General features: G+C 40.3%; 1 protein-coding gene across 3 annotated transcripts in view; it reads left to right on the top strand.

The window, feature by feature from the left end:
* Window positions 1–15,491, top strand: part of CD2AP (CD2 associated protein) — an 84,408-nt gene that overhangs the window by 15,957 nt on the left and 52,960 nt on the right. Inside the window, exons 1-2 of one of the 3 annotated variants that reach the window (XM_013955627.2) lie at window positions 2,884–2,903; window positions 7,652–7,812. In XM_013955627.2, coding sequence (XP_013811081.1) covers window position 2,903; window positions 7,652–7,812 — 162 coding nt within the window. In that variant the 5' untranslated portion in view covers window positions 2,884–2,902. Of the gene's footprint in view, window positions 1–2,883; window positions 2,904–5,178; window positions 5,215–7,651; window positions 7,813–15,491 lie in introns of those variants that run through there. The other 2 variants (XM_013955626.2, XM_067294376.1) reach the window with 2 other exon arrangements.

The raw sequence follows: 15,491 nt of genomic DNA, 5'->3' as shown, positions 1-15,491 counted from the left end.
CCTCACTACGGTCTGTGGTTGAAAGGACTTTTTTTTTTGTTTTAATTGTTTTTATAAAAATGACTTTTTTGGATGATACAGGAAGCTATGGATGGGGTTGGAAGACTTGGTTGGCCAGACACCTGCAGTTTGGGATGTCACCTCAGGTGCAAGGCTTTGGGTGAAATCTTGAGAAGCAAGAACGAACTGAATGTTTTGCTTTAGTTTGTATGATTGTACAGACCTCATGTTACGTCTTCGCATACCCACGCTGGCCCTCTTACAGCAAACTTACTCTTTCCAGTTCAGTAGTGACCCTGCTATTTCCAAGAGATGGTGGCTTGTCTTTGCACAGTAGCCCCTGGTATTGGGAGGCTTACTGGTTCAGGCACAACGCCGCGTGAATGCGAGCTCAGGCTGGGACTGTGCTCTGGCTGCTGAGCTCTTATGCCAGAAAACTGGGAAGTGCGGGGAGGTCTCGTGGGGTTGTTTAAAGTTTGATCCGACTATGCAGCGTGGCATCAGCACACCGTTTTCATCTAAAGCCGCGCCTAAGCTAATAAGCCTTCTGACGCCAGGAGTGTTTCAGAGTAAGAAGGCTATTGCTGTGTATGGGGCAAATCCAACTCGGATCCAACCTTGAGTCTCTTGTCAGATGTCGGCAGGGTTTTCACTGTGCTTCTGGAGTTTGTGTTGCCGCAGCTGAGCTAGTTTTATGTAGAGGCAGCTTGGGTCCGACAGTGCATTGGAGGTGCCTCTGTCGTTTAAAAGCAATATTTGTTTGCTCAGCACCTGAGCTAATAAATTCTACAGATTTAGGTTCTGTATCTTTGAATAATCTACAACCAGGATAATAAGCTTACAGCTAATTGGGAGTTAATTGTGTATGCTTAAAAGAAAATATAGCCAGAATGGCATGAAAATCTTTCAATTTAATAGATATTTCTTTTTTTAATTAAAAACCTATAAATTAATGAAAAAAAATCCTGATAGCTGGGGGCAATTTTTGAATAAGACTTTAAGTCAGTATTTGAATATATTAGACCAGCATTATTTTAACTCAAAAGTGCTTCCTTTGCCTCATCCCTTCCTTGTGACAGAAGTTGCTTGTTAGGGGTATAGATGATCAAAGCTTAAGGAACAGGAAGTAATATTCCTGCTTCAGTATAGTGCTCTTTATGAGGACCGAAGGTGGCATGACTGGTGTAGCTCACTTGGGAGTAGGCACACGTAGGACTGGCTCTGTTCTGTGTCGCTGGCATTTCAGGGGCGGTACGCCAGTGTTTGACTTCCTTTTGAGCTATTCTGAAGGCAGAACGTCTTACTCATGACACTTAAAGGATTTAAGTAGTCCTCAGGAGAACAACTGAGCCCCAGCCTGAGAACTGCAGTGTTGCAGTTGTTCTGTGAGTCTTCCCCGTGGAGTATGAATGAGATGGCTCTGCCCAGCTCTGCTCAACTGCAATGTTTGTTTTTCCATAGAGCATGACCTAAACCTACTGTCTTACTGAAGGACATGGTGAACTGTATTGTGAAACGTGTAGGCTATATGGTCTCTGCTAGTTAAGTATACTCCTTCGTTGTTCAGTTCCTTAATACTTGGAAGCGGATGCCTTAAATAAAAGGCTACTGGATTCCTGTCAACTCGCCTTATTTAAATATTATTTTAGCGTGTGGTTTCATGGCAGCTTTTGGCTATGTGCAAAGCACTGAGTACAGAAGGGCAAAAAGGATAGATCTGTAGAGAGAGATGGCTGGTGTTGGAGACATGTTTTGGGTGTTTTTATTTCATCCTAGTCTTAGCCTGGTCCTGTGAACTTAATGCACTCTAATCGTTACTGGGCATTAAGGGTGCTGCTGGGATACATATCTCTGATTTAACTTCATTGAAATCCAGCTTAATTTCTGTGAGTGCTCCACATTGTGAACCAAGGCATAGTAAATGCGGATAATTTGGAGAGTCACTTAGAAGTGCACTCCTGATCTCGACTGTAGCAATGATGTAGATGTTGACCTAGGTCGGTTTCAATGTGATCCTTCTCCTCTAACCCCGCAGTGAACCATTTTAGGCAGATAAACGTGTGGAAAGTTGGCACTAACAATTTTTCTCTTGGCCTGTTTTCCTGATCTGGCTTACCAGGAGTTCAGAGAAGTACTAATTTCAGTGTAAAGTCAGGGGGAAGGTACCATGTCACTGGGCATGGAGGAGTTCATGGCATCCCTGGCTTAAAATGCCATGGAGCTACAGCTTTACAGGTTTCCTTCTTCGCACTAATGATGCGGCTATCTTAGACACCATCAGAAGGAAGGTAGGTGGAAATACTGTACGGGTCCATCTGCTCAAGATGCATTCTGTCTAGGCTTGTTCTCAGGATGATGCTTATTGGAGTCTGAAAGGAAGGGAAGTGCCTACCTTTTTGCATAAGTCTAGTGGTCAGAGTGGTTTCCCAAAAAGGGGGACATGTGGGGCACTTACCTGCTCAGTGTGAAGAAAACTGTACTCACGTCTGGACCACAAGAAACTGCTTTAACCACTGAGTTACCATTTAAGCTCTGGTAATGACTGGTGTAAGTGAGCTTTCTCCTTCAGTCCAACAACTGTTTTTGACTTAGTTGTAAAGAGTTGAGTGATCATTAAAATAATAGGATTGCGTTTATGGCTGCTATAAAACTAAAATACCTTTGTAACTCTATGTGTGTGTATCCGTACGTGATGCCTAGAATGTTGGTTTAGTTTGAGAGATTAAACTTGTTCCTGAAGAGGGTTATATAAGTGAAAATAACAGCACTGTAAAGTTTGTTTCAGGCACCTAGCGACTGCCCATTATGACAAATTTGAAAAGTAAAATCTCTGTTTTTGTCTTAACTGCAGTTCTGGTGAAACACTTCTGGAGGCCACACAACTTCTCAGGCTTCATATTCCAGTAAATGACTTTTCAGGCATGTTTTTGGTCAGTTCAGATGAAGAAACATTCGTGGAGTATGGCATGCAGTTCCTTGTGGGTTGATGCTAGACCCAGTCCCTCCAGGTCTGCTAAATGTTTCAGCAAGGCTTCCTGAATAATTCAAGAGTTTTATGCAAGGATTTCAGTCATCCCACCAATGATTTTTCTTTTTAGGGCCATTAAATGAGTTTTACAAGGGATTTACTGCTGCTACAGAAAGGTAACAGGTTCTGACAGTGTTGTAGTATCTTGAACAAAGTCCCAGAAATGTGAAATTGTTCTCTTTGCTGGACAACAGTGTCTGACACTTGGTAATTTCTACTGAAGACCCAGGCATGCTATAATTTCAATATATTTTCTGGTCTATTCCTTGATTTCCTTCCCTGCCCCCCCGGGTAGGGGTCCTAGAGAGCCATGGCTGTCTATACTAGCCAACTTTAGAGAGAATCTTGAGGAGCTGAAGACTTGCTTTGTTTAAAATCAGTGAAAGACAGGCCTTGTGCAGTAGGGATTATCGACAGGCCTGCCTTCTGCATTGGCACCGAGATACGGTTGGCAGAAGAGCTGATTGTGTAACTCTCGGAGCTGGAGCGTTCACCTATGCCTGCAGTAACCGAACTCCCTTGTGCAGGCTACGTTGCTGTATTGGCTAATAACACTGGCCGTTTTATCAAGGAGTCCGTGGTGGTATATAGGACATTTTTCACTTCTGCCGTTGGAAACAATGTAATTAATCCTGCAGCGGTTGACAATGCTGGCTGGCTTTGAGGAGTTTGGTCTGTTTTATTAATCAGGTTTTCCTCTTACTTGAAACCAAAGGTTGGACAGAACACTGCCATAAAGCCTTCTATAACCACCTTTCCCCAGAAGATGTCCAGTTAGTATTTTTTAACTAATATTATTGATTTAACCAATCCCCTTCCTCCTTTTCACCCCCCCCCCCAAAAAAAAGGTGAAAAACCTCAAAAATCAACCTCTAGAAAGTTCTCTAATTCCATTGAATGCTCTGCCTAAAAACTGTCATGGTTGGATGATGGAAAGCTACCACCTGAGGTAAAGATTTGACTGGATTTGGTCACAGAATCACTGAGGTTGGAGGCCCCTCTGGAGGTCATCTAGGCCAACCCCCTGCCCAGAGTAGGGTCGACTCAGGTTACTCGGGGCCACATCCAGTTGGATTGTGAATATCTCCAAGGATGGAGAATCAACAGCCTCTCCAGGCAACCTCATCTAGTGTTCAGTCACCCTCACAGCGAAAGATTTTTCTCCTGTGTTTAACTGGAATTGCCTGCATTTCAATTTGTGCCCGTTGCCTTTTGTCCTTTCACTGGGCACCACTGAGAAAAGTCTGGATCCGTTGTTTTCATTATTGCTTCCCCCCCCCCCCAACCCTTTACAAAATCAGGTATTTATACACATGGATAAGATCCCCCTGAACCTTCTCTTTTCCAGTCTGAACGATCCCAGCTCTCTCATCCTTTCCTTATATGCCAAATGCTCCAGTCTCTTAATCACCTTTGTGGCCCTTTGCTGGCCTCACTCCAGTGTGTCCATGCCTTTCTTGTACCGGGAAGCCAAAAGCTGGACACTCCAGATGGGTCTTACCGGTGCTGAGTAGAGGTGAAGGGTCACGCACGTGGAGGAGCAGCAGGAGATAATAGTCTGAGGGGTGGACAAGCCTCGACAGTTTCTCCACAATGTCCCAAATCTGAACCAGCAAGCAACAAACCTCCCTGGACAAGAAATCTGGTCACAGATGGAGACCAGACTTGGATTCTTACCAAAACAGTGTTGCTGTTTACCTATTAGAGGTCTGGGATAAAGAAATACTTTGTACACAGAGCGGGAAGAGGTCTGTAATGGCCTGTACTACCTGTGAATACTCATTCCACAGTCTCAGCCAGCCTAGGAGAATGTTGTCTTCCTTCCAGATGAGCTTTGGTACTACTGGATGTGCAGGAAAAACACAGTTCATCTCTCAGTGTTTATGCTCAAACTTGAGCAGACTTTTTTTTAAGTGTAAGACTCAGTCACTATGGACTTTTAAGCTACAAAGCATTATTCTGAGTTGGATTTGAAATTGAGATAGCTGTGAAAAGGGCAGAGGGGAAGTAGGATAGGTGTTTTTGGTAGTTTGTGTTGCTGAGATGTTCAACAGCTTTCAGAATCTTAATTCATCCAGTTACTAGATGTTTTAGTAGCTGAACAGTTTCCTGCCCATTGCACTGCCATCTGAATTACCTGATCAGTTTATCTAATGGCTCCTTGCTGATGTTGAAAAGCAAAAGTGGTAAGTGTTCCTCATGAGGGGTATGTAGCTTGCTGTTTCTATGCCTTTTCTAGAAAAATACATGGGATGAAACTATCCTGACATTTCCCATGGACCCCCCACACACACATACACACACTTCTCGGGGAAAAGGACAGTTTAGGTGTTTTGTGTAGTTTTTCATAAAAATGAGGATGGGCATCGCTGAGGAATGCAAGAGAAACTTTGGCATCTAAATTTCAAAAATAAAAAATTGGTATTCATTTGCTGCTTTGTGCTGGTGGAACATGGAGACTTCCTGCAGTTGTTGGCATGGCCGAGTCTGTGCTTTACAGTCTGGGAAGTTGACCAAAATGAATGTTTTGTGTATTTCGAGCACAAATATAGAAATACTCCCGCGAGGAAATAAAGAGGCTTTCAAAATAGCTAGTTCATGTTGACATAGTGTGGTTATGTTTACCTACTTCAGACTCTCCTGTGGAAAAAGGATCAGGTGTTTGGCAGTTTGGATCATCGTCAGCAATGCTATATGGAGTTACAATGACTCCCCCTGTATTCTGGTCAGTTTTCCACATATAGGACAGTTTTACACAGTTAAAACCTGTATATGGAAATCTAGTATCTGCTAATATCTTTAAAAATCCAGTTTATCTGGAGAGATTTTATATTGCTACTTCTTACCTTTTTACTTATCTGTAGGTTTCCAAAGCAGTTCAGTTGAATTGGTTGGAAGATGACATTTTCATTTTCAGACTGTCGTTGGTAAATGGCTATTGCTTTTATGATTTGTGTCTGCCAGGCTTTCCTATCTGTTCAGCACTATTTCATGTCAGCCACTGAGAAAAAAGCAATTCAGTGCAGCAGCAAGACATGTTTACTGTGCTTGCTCCAGGCAGTAGTGGAAAAATATGATGCTTCGAAGCAAGTTTAGAGAATATATTTGGCAAAAATAAATGTATACACTATAAAAATGTGTACAATAGGAGTTCCAAAGTTTGTATCGTGAACAGGTAACTATGGTGATGACTTCTGTTCGTAATGAAGAAGAGTTAAATATTCTATCTCTAAAAACAAAACAAAAAAAATTAGTTAAAGGGAGAAAAAGGCAAAAAAAAAAAAAAAAAAGCTAAGTTTTCATGTTTATATTTGACTGTCTCCTCTGTTAATGGGTGTATTCAGAAAATAGCTTGCCAGAACAGATCATTCTAGCTGCTGCTGTATTCGTGGCACCATCATGTAGTTCTGTTTTTTAGCAAGGATTTTCAGACTTCGTGTGTTGGCAGCAAAAGGATAAATGTTATGTTGGAAAATGCATTCAGCAGCGCTTTTGGTAAAACTGTCTGTAGCTAAAAACTATAAATTTTAACGAATTTGTAAGTTCAGTACCAGGAAAAATACTTTCTTGTATTTGATTTCTTATTTGTGAGTTAATCGATGGATGTTATTATGCACTGATAGAACGGGGAGGAATCTGGGAAGAAACCTCTTCAGCTGTTCAGGATATCCATCTTTTAACTCTGTTACGCTCTCCTCTTCGTGCACGTATGCTGTGATCTGCGGAAGAGTTGGAGGCTTCAGTGACAACTTCCCTAGGTTTTGTATTGCCTGGTTGTCCTGACTGGATTTGAGTGGAAGGGAAGGTTATTTGTTTACTGCAGGTTTGTGGAAATTCCTGGCATAAACAGAATTTCTTGATGAGCAAATGAGTCTTTATTGCCAAACAAGCCTTAAGTAAGCAACTCTCATGGATCTCTCATGGATGTTGTGCAACAGGTGCACAAATATGTAAATATATTGCCATGCTTCGCTGAGTAAACATAATTATGTCCAAATTAAATCTTGCTTGCATAGTTTTCTTCATACAAAACCAGATGAATCTGGAGGAGGGTGCCTTCTGAATGTGTGTGCAAATTAAGGAGTTTGATACTGTCAATCAGACGCTTGTTCAGGCTGTAATAAATTTCTTGGATCAAAGTTACAAGAGTATTTTGTACTTAACTGCTTCTCTTTTGCAAACATAATAGCAGATGCAAATCTGAGAATTAATAAGGCGTTGTATGTACGTACCATACATGTAGAATTTGAACCTTACTCTCTGATACCCCAAATATGCATTTAATGACAAATGCTTCTCATGTAGGCGGTGGTTCATAGTGAGTAAAGTCTTGGGCTGGGAGTTAACACTCCTTTTCCACTGCCCCCCCTCCCAACCCCAAACCTTGCCAACAAAAAAAATCCTGGGTAATTTTGCTAGCATTATTCTAATAGATGAGTTTGTCCAAGTCCCTTTCCACTGGTTTTTCCCTCTTGAGAACTGTACAATTCACAAATAAGTACTGTTATAAGAGAAATGTAGCATTTGTTCTTAGGTCTGCCTTTTTGTATTTGCGTGGCTTTGAAGTTGTATATTATCACATGTCTGAATTACATTCACTGTGTTTTTTTCTTTCTTCTTCAGTGGACTATATCGTGGAGTATGACTATGATGCAGTGCATGACGATGAGTTAACGATTCGAGTTGGGGAAATCATCAGGAATGTGAAAAAATTAGAAGAAGAAGGATGGTTAGAAGGGGAGCTAAATGGCAAAAGGGGCATGTTCCCTGACAATTTTGTGAAGGTGAGTTCTGCATTGACTTTTTTTTACTGGAATCATACAGTAGTCTATTATTGAAATGGTTAGAATTACATATAAGTTGTATTTGTAACAAGATGAGTTTTTTTTGTTGTTGTTGCATTTTAACCGGAAGACCTTTTAATTGACTTATTTTCTTTAGTATGTGTTTGAAAGGGTTTTTTTCTTAAGTTGTGCTGTTTATATTCACTTAAGCATTTCTTTTGGTCTGTATCGTGTCTCCTTGATAGCGCTTCAGTGTGCTAGCAGTTGTCTGTAGCCATGGTGACCTGCTTTAGTGAGATAAACTGATTTAAAAAAAAAAAAAAAATCTACACCTATAAAAGACATCAGGTCAAGGGAGAGCTGGGAAAGTGGGGTCATGGATCAGTCAGCTCAGCTATAATGAAAAACTGCATCCTCAAGCTGTGGTTATGTGGTCACTTCAATCTGGGTTAAAGCTGTTCTCCTGGAAGGTGCAATCCTGCTCTTGCTTTCCTTGACCGCTCAGTGCTGGCGCTGCCTCCTGTGTGGCCTTGCAAAAGCCCAGGTCAGGGAATGGGTCCAGCTGAAAGCTAACTATGAAGTCAGGTTGTTTTTCAGCTAGTTTGATTTCCTGAACAGGCTAACCCTGCGTCAGGAAGAAACGTCTGAAAAGGAAAGGGTGTGTAAGTAGTCCTCTGGGCTGCAGCATAGTGTGTGCTTCGGATTAAAGTCATCTTCTCTTTGAATATGACCTCTTTTCTGGGATCTAGATTTGGCTCATTGCTGTGTGACTAATGACGACTGTCTACCACTGTGAAATTGCTTCTAAGCCTTTTATTTAAGCTTTTATATTTATTGTATGTACTTGGAGGGGGAGGTAAGTGCCTAATTTTAAAGTTCCTGTTTGCAGCTTCCACATTTTTCCTGTTTTCTGTGTAATTTTATAAATCTAGTATTGAACATGTAGCTATTTCTAGGTAGGAGGATTAGTTACAATAAAGAAGTCTGCAAAGTATCTAGGTATGCTCTTCCGTGAAGAACTTAAGAAATTTGGCATCTGCTTGAGCTGCCAGATATTCCTAAACTATGCAAGTGATGTTGTGATATTACACTTCTTTTATATGCCTTATAATCTTTTTGAATACCTTTCCAGGATTCCATAGTTTAATTTCCCTAAAGCACGATTAAAGAGAATTTAGATATGATTCCTGTCTCTTTGAAGTAAAACTATTTCTTTACAAAACAGAATTCTGTTTCATTTTACTGTGATGTTTTGATATTTTTGAAAACCAAATGGAAACTCGTCCAGTATGCTACAAATTTTTTTTTATACTTGCTTACATTAAATTTGACAATTTTTCTGCTCAACTTGTTGAAAAAAGCAAAAAAAATGCCTGCTTTTGATTTACTGCTGAGAGAATCAAATTTGTCTTTTAAAACAGTTCTATTGGAAATAATCCAGTTGTTTCGCAGTGAGGGTCTTTTACAAAGGAGGAATTTATAAGAATGCCTTTCACTTGTCTAGTATTTTTAACTTGTTTGCACTTTGTAGTTTAGCTCAAAATCTGCTTTAGGTTTAGAGCCCTTTATAAATAGTAACTTAATTTTACCATAAGTGGTGTTTTTATGCTGCTATTGTATTGATGGTATACTTGATTGAATGCAAGAAAGTATCAGACATAGCTCTTCTTGTGTCGCCAGGCCATCTTTATACTGAACAGCAAAGAAGGATCAGGGTTGGCTTGCTTTTGTGTTACAAACTAAATTTGTTGGATGTTTTCTTGTCCTTCTGCTGTTGCAGGGTGGCTTTCGCAGTCTTTGAGTTAAATTGTTTCTATGCTGAAAAATCTTTGTATCTCAGCTCCAGGTAGTTTTAACTCTACAACTTTTTGATATTTGTAAGGAAGATCAGATTTTCTGAATTACAAGAGACTTGAGTTTTCTAGAAAGCTTAGGAATTTGGAGAAGTGAAAAGGAAGTTTTGTAGTAGAAGAAAATCTCTTTGCTTTATTGTTTGGTGGGCAACTATGCAGGCTAACTTGCCTTCCTGGTACAGACCTTTAGTGCTCAATTGTGAGGTTGACTTGGTGAATTTTTTATTTAAGACTGCATGCGTAGGTTGAATAATCTGTCTTGCAGTGATTAGACTATGGAAAAACCTTAACTGTTGCGGAAATGAAAGTCCAGATATTCTTTGTGACCCTTTTGATTATGTGACCAAACCGCTACAAATGTCAAGCCCACAAAACTAAACTTTAGTCATCCAGCTGACAGCTTGGCCTTGTGCAATGCTATGTTAACACACTTAAGGGGTCAGTGAACTGCAGTAAGAAGATGGAAATAAACTGAAGCAAAATTGTACTTTGGTATCGTGAACAAGGAAGGTCCTTTTGAGAAATGGATTTACTCCTTAGCTGCCTCACCTAATAGTTGTTGAAGCTCTAAATGAGCTGCTTGCTTATGTGTCCTCTGGACCTCTCATGGAAAGCTAGTTGCGGTCTTAGGGAGACTTCTGCTCTGAGTAGTAAAGCTCCTGCAAGGGGATGTAGGGTTGAGAGTAACAGCAAAACAGTGAGTTGGGGGTGTCTGTGGCTCCGAGAAGAATGCTGAAGAGGGACAAATATTACTGACTCTTTGTGGCTCGCACAGAAGGGGAAGGAGACTTGAGGTCTGGGTGATGCAGTGAGTAGGAAACAACTGTAAAGAAACGAAGCTAGGAGGATTGGGGAAACCTGGGATGAGCTTGGTCCAGGTGCCAAAATATCCTGCTGTCGCTCAAGGGGAAGGCAACGTGGGATGGATCTCCCAGGTTAGATCAGTGAAGAACCTGACTGGAGACAGCAAATAGCGGGGACAGAGGAAGAGTAGCACCAGGTTTACACATTGTAATGTGAGATTCTGGGACTCTAATTTTTATGTCTTTCTGCCCAGTTCTCCGTATTCTCCTTTTCTGTATGTTACTTCATGCATCACATGGAGATCTGGCCTGAACCTGTTACACAGATAACTTTTTTTCTGTGATATACGCACTAGCCTATGAAGAATTTAATTGAGGCCAGTATATAAGCTGTCCATTCAGAATTTGGGTGGTAAAGTTCAATCTCTGCTGATCTGAAATGCGTTAATATTTGTTGAAAGAGTGCATGTTTTCCACTGAATTTGTCTGGCCTTTTGCTTTATAAAATATTTAAGAGTACAATTATAAGACAGATTAAACTGGGCAAAGATGGACGCGTTTTCTTTGTTTTCAAATGTTAGATGTGTTTAGAGAAGTATCAAATAATTCTTTAAAAGAAGTCCTTGGTTTCCATCAAACAACTGCAAAAGCATTTGGGGGGGGCAGTAATTCCAGACTATTTGGTGATTGTTAGTTTTGTTAGTTTGTCTCTTATTAATCGTGTCCGATTGCAGGAAAAGATCCTGTTGCCTGGTGGCAGCTGCAAACTGTCCTTGGCTGCCAGGCAACTTACGGCTGCTTCTTGCCTGTTTGAAGGACAACCAAAATGTCAATAGGAGGATTATGGCTGCATGCCTTTTTGATGTGTTGGATGCCCCAGATTCTGACTGTATCATCACAGCTACAGCAGACCACAGTGCTGTTTTGTTCCCGCATTCTGGGCTTTGGTAGTACATAGGATTTACTGGCATTTTTATGCCATTCCACATTCTTTAACTTTGGATCAGACAAATGCAGCTTTTCTGTTTTAAGTCTGAGTGCCATCAACTTCTTTTCGAATTAGACTTATAGGAAATAGCTTTTGGATGATGTCTTAATTTTTCTGAATTGTAAATATTGTGCAAAAAAAAAAAAGTTTTATGAAGGCTATGTAGTGGTAGTAGCTGGTTCTTTGCTTTGTCAGGAAGCCGAAATTTTTTTCAGAGATGTATTAAGGTTATTTTGTTGCACGAACAAGTAGGTGAGCTAAATACTACCTTAATTTGAAGTGCTCATTTACAGAAGGGAATGTATGGAAGCTCCTGGAGGATGCTGATGTGATACTGCTGCTTGGTACCTTGTAACATGTGCTGTTAGCAGGACTTCTTTCAATTTCTCTTTGGCTTCTACCCGAATCTTTTGCGCTGTTGAGGTTAATATCCTGAAGAAGGAGAGGAGGTAGGTGGTGCCTGGCTACTGGTGCCAGCTGGGATTGGGCATTTGCTGCAGGCCTACCACTTTGACAGGTTGAAGAATGGCCTGAGAGAGAGTATGCCAAAAGACACAGCTCTTGGTGCTGAATTGCTTCCGTCTTATTATGTGTTAATAAGAAAGGGAACAGATAGACCCAGCTAAGGAAAGCGAGACTTCCTATAACGCCAGGGCACTGGGATAATAACGGCATGACAGTGTCATGGGGTCGGGAAGCGGAAGGTATTTTAAAGGATGGGAGGGGAGGGATGTTCAAAGCTGTCCTGAAATGAGAGCTCAAATGTGGTGGAGAAGCTTGTAGTGACTTCATAGTTGTTAAAAAAAAAAAAAAATAATAAATAAATAAATAAATAAAATAGTTGAAAAAGATGGATACAATTATAATGCCCCCTTTTGAAGCTAATTTACTTGAATTCACATTTCAGTAATAGTCATTTGTTTATTTATTTATTTTCCTGTAGTGTGAAGTTGGATTTTAGAGTATTTTGGGAACTTTTGTTGTTTTTCCTGCTTGACTTATAACAAAATGCAACTTTTGCATTCTTTGTTTTCTGCTCCTGGTTTTTACATGTCTTGTTAATACAGACTGCATTCTTCTCTTGGTGTTATATAGTTCCTCTGCAGGTGAAAGCTTTCCAATTTTATCAATGAGTTTGGATTAAAATTCTCATTTGGACTCTGTGTGTATACGCGTTCTGGTGGATGGTGTAATATTTGAATTGGAAGTCTTGCTCCTGACATTATTTCATCACTCTTTCTTCTTCCTATGTGGGCAATAGAAGATAGGCAACTTCATGAATTCCTGAAAGGACACTCTTAACATCGGAAGCGTAGCAGACTTCTATTGTTTTCTTTGACAGTGGCTTTTCCTTTTTAAAATTCATCACTGTGTGAAATGTAGAAAGACATTAATTTCCAATACGGGTTAAAGCAGTGCAGTAATGCAGTTGAATGGAAAGTGCAGATTTTTTTTGAGAGAGCAAGTTGGTTTTTGTAGTGGGGTGAGTGTGGTTGTTTTTTTAAATAGCTTTGTTTGCTATCCAGCTAACTCTTGTGTTAGTTCGTAAGCTTGAAGTGACGATTTGGTGTCGATTCTTCTGCTTGTTTTTAAAGACTTTTTGTCTGTTTGTAGCTGATAAGGTATTTCAGATTTTAAAGTTGTAAATTTTACTTCCACCACTGCTGTCTTAGCTTTGTATTTAGCTGCATCACGAGTCTGTTTTTTCACAGTAGTGAAACTTTGGATTGTAAACTCAAGGCAGTAACTTGAGTGAGGGAGGAGCCACAGATTAATAGTTTTCATCGGATAAGGTAGAACAGTTTCCGGATAGGCTTAGGTGGCTTTCTGGTGTACAGACTGGCATACTTCTGCTAGTATGTTTTGGATATGCACCGTTTCTCTTTAGTCACTCGCTCGGTGGAGGAAGTATCTGCGACAGATCTGGTTCAGAGAAAACTCTGCCAGCACAGGTGTGCTCAGCTGCTCCTGCTGGCTTAGTACAGAGCCTGGATCCTTTGCAGGTTAATATGTGAACTTTGCTCGCTACGACATTTTTCTTCCTCCCCCTAAATAAAAAAAACATAACGCTGGGTGTGTTCGGGCAAATATGTCCTTGGAAGAGGTAAGTTTATTTTCTGTATGTTTTTAAAATCAAATATTGCAAACTGAGTTTCAGGGCAATAAGCATGGATTTAATAATTTCAGGCTGCAATACAATTTTTAGATTTTATTTAATATACTTTGTAAATTCTTGGCCTCAGTTGTTCATATAACAAAGTTATTTGTTTTCGATTTAGATTGGCTACTCTTCTGCAATTTATTGAAGCACCTGAGAATTTTAGTCAACTGCGGTGCTTGCCTGAAGAACTTGTTTAAAAAGGGATGATTGTTTTTAGGGCTAAATTTCATGTACAACTTCCTGGTCTTTGTGTTCTCTGTCTAGTTAAAACCAAAACCAAACCCCCCTCCTCCTGCAGAAAGCCCCCCAGAACCAAACTTTTTCGCTGAAAAAGTTACAGTATTAACGCAACTAACCTACTTTCTTAGTGCCTCTTAGCTTTGTTCTTGCTGCTGTTGGGCTGTCAGTACAGAGCATGCTGTTAACCGATGAGAGAAGTGTTGGCTGACAACTCTTTCAAATGTAGTGTCTTCTGTAATTCCCTTTTAAAAACAGAAAATTGGCCTCACTCGGAACTTTAAACAGGAAGTATGGAATCGAGGGATTATGGACTAGATAATGTCGACCTTTACTGGATTGCTTTATAAGAACTCTAATCTAGTTGCACTTTAATATAATAAAACATTAATTAAAAAACAGTTTAACAGTATAAGTTTTTGCACTTAATGTATAAAAAATAAGCCACTCTCTCTGTTTATAAGGAAGCAGAGCAGTATACCGTAAAGGGACTTTTCCATTTTTAGGGAAGAACAATTTTGCTGATATGATTGTCCCCTATGTTATTACTGGCAGAGCTAACTGTTGCCACAGTGGAAGGGGTGTGATTCAGTCTATATTATACAGTCCTGTCTTGCACAGAAACAAAAAATAAGTAAAGAACATGCAAACAAGCAAGCCAGTCTGTCTAAAATCTCAGTTTGGGATTTGACAAGGGGATTAAAAGGGTTTTTCTGTGTTTCTGCACCTAACTTAACCTCTGATGCCAAGATGTGCATCTAGTTTGAAGAGAATGAGATACCTGCACTGTAATAGAATAAAATACATATTTATTTCCTGAATTTTTGGATTTGCTGTTCTGCTGGGTCTTACACTAGGCTGTATGTTTTATTTCCTGTTCCGTCACTATACTGTCTGAACTCTTGGAATGCAAGTAATGCTTGAAGAAAATTAGATATACAGGGATTTATTGATCTTATTGGTCAACTGAGACTTTGGTTTATATGGCGGCTTCTGTTGTTTTGTTGCTGAGTTGAGGAAACTGGTCTGGAAATGGGTTGCACAAGGACGTGAAACTCAGGAGCTTTGAGGTTTTGTTAGCTTCCCATTAAAAGAGGTAGTCAGCTCTTCAAAGCAACGTTCAAAGCAATTGAAGGTGGCACTTTCGTTTTTCAAAAACAAAGATAATAAGGAAGGTTGAAAGCCGGATCAAGTAACGTTGGTTTTAGTGCTGATTATATTAGAGAAAATATGGGTATAAGCTGGCTATTTTTGTCCTGGCAAGGAGTAAGATTATGAGTTTGTGCTGATTCTTTTAGTCCTATTGCTTGTCTCTGATACCATGGTGCCATCATTTGTGCTGGTTTTCTTCTGGCTTTTGGAGAAAATAGTCCCACCGGAGAGTGCACTCTTCACGGGTGAGCCTGGGTAGTAGCACTGCTCTTTGCTCTGGAGGAGGGCCCACGTGTGGCTGCGTAAGCTCCTTTCACATTAATCCCATCGATTGGTGTATATAGGGAACTCGTGGGAGCAGTGATGAGGAATCCGGTGTTTATGGGATGAGACACGGTTCTCGACTATCCGTCTATTTTGGCCTGTCTGAATAAACAGTGAAACAGGTTTCACCTAACCTGAGCATCAGGCTAAATGACCTGGGT

The sequence above is a fragment of the Apteryx mantelli genome, chromosome 3, assembly GCF_036417845.1.
Source record: "Apteryx mantelli isolate bAptMan1 chromosome 3, bAptMan1.hap1, whole genome shotgun sequence".
NCBI lineage: Eukaryota > Metazoa > Chordata > Aves > Apterygiformes > Apterygidae > Apteryx > Apteryx mantelli.
Note: the sequence above shows the minus strand (reverse complement) of the source record. Positions and strands in the feature narration are given on the sequence as shown.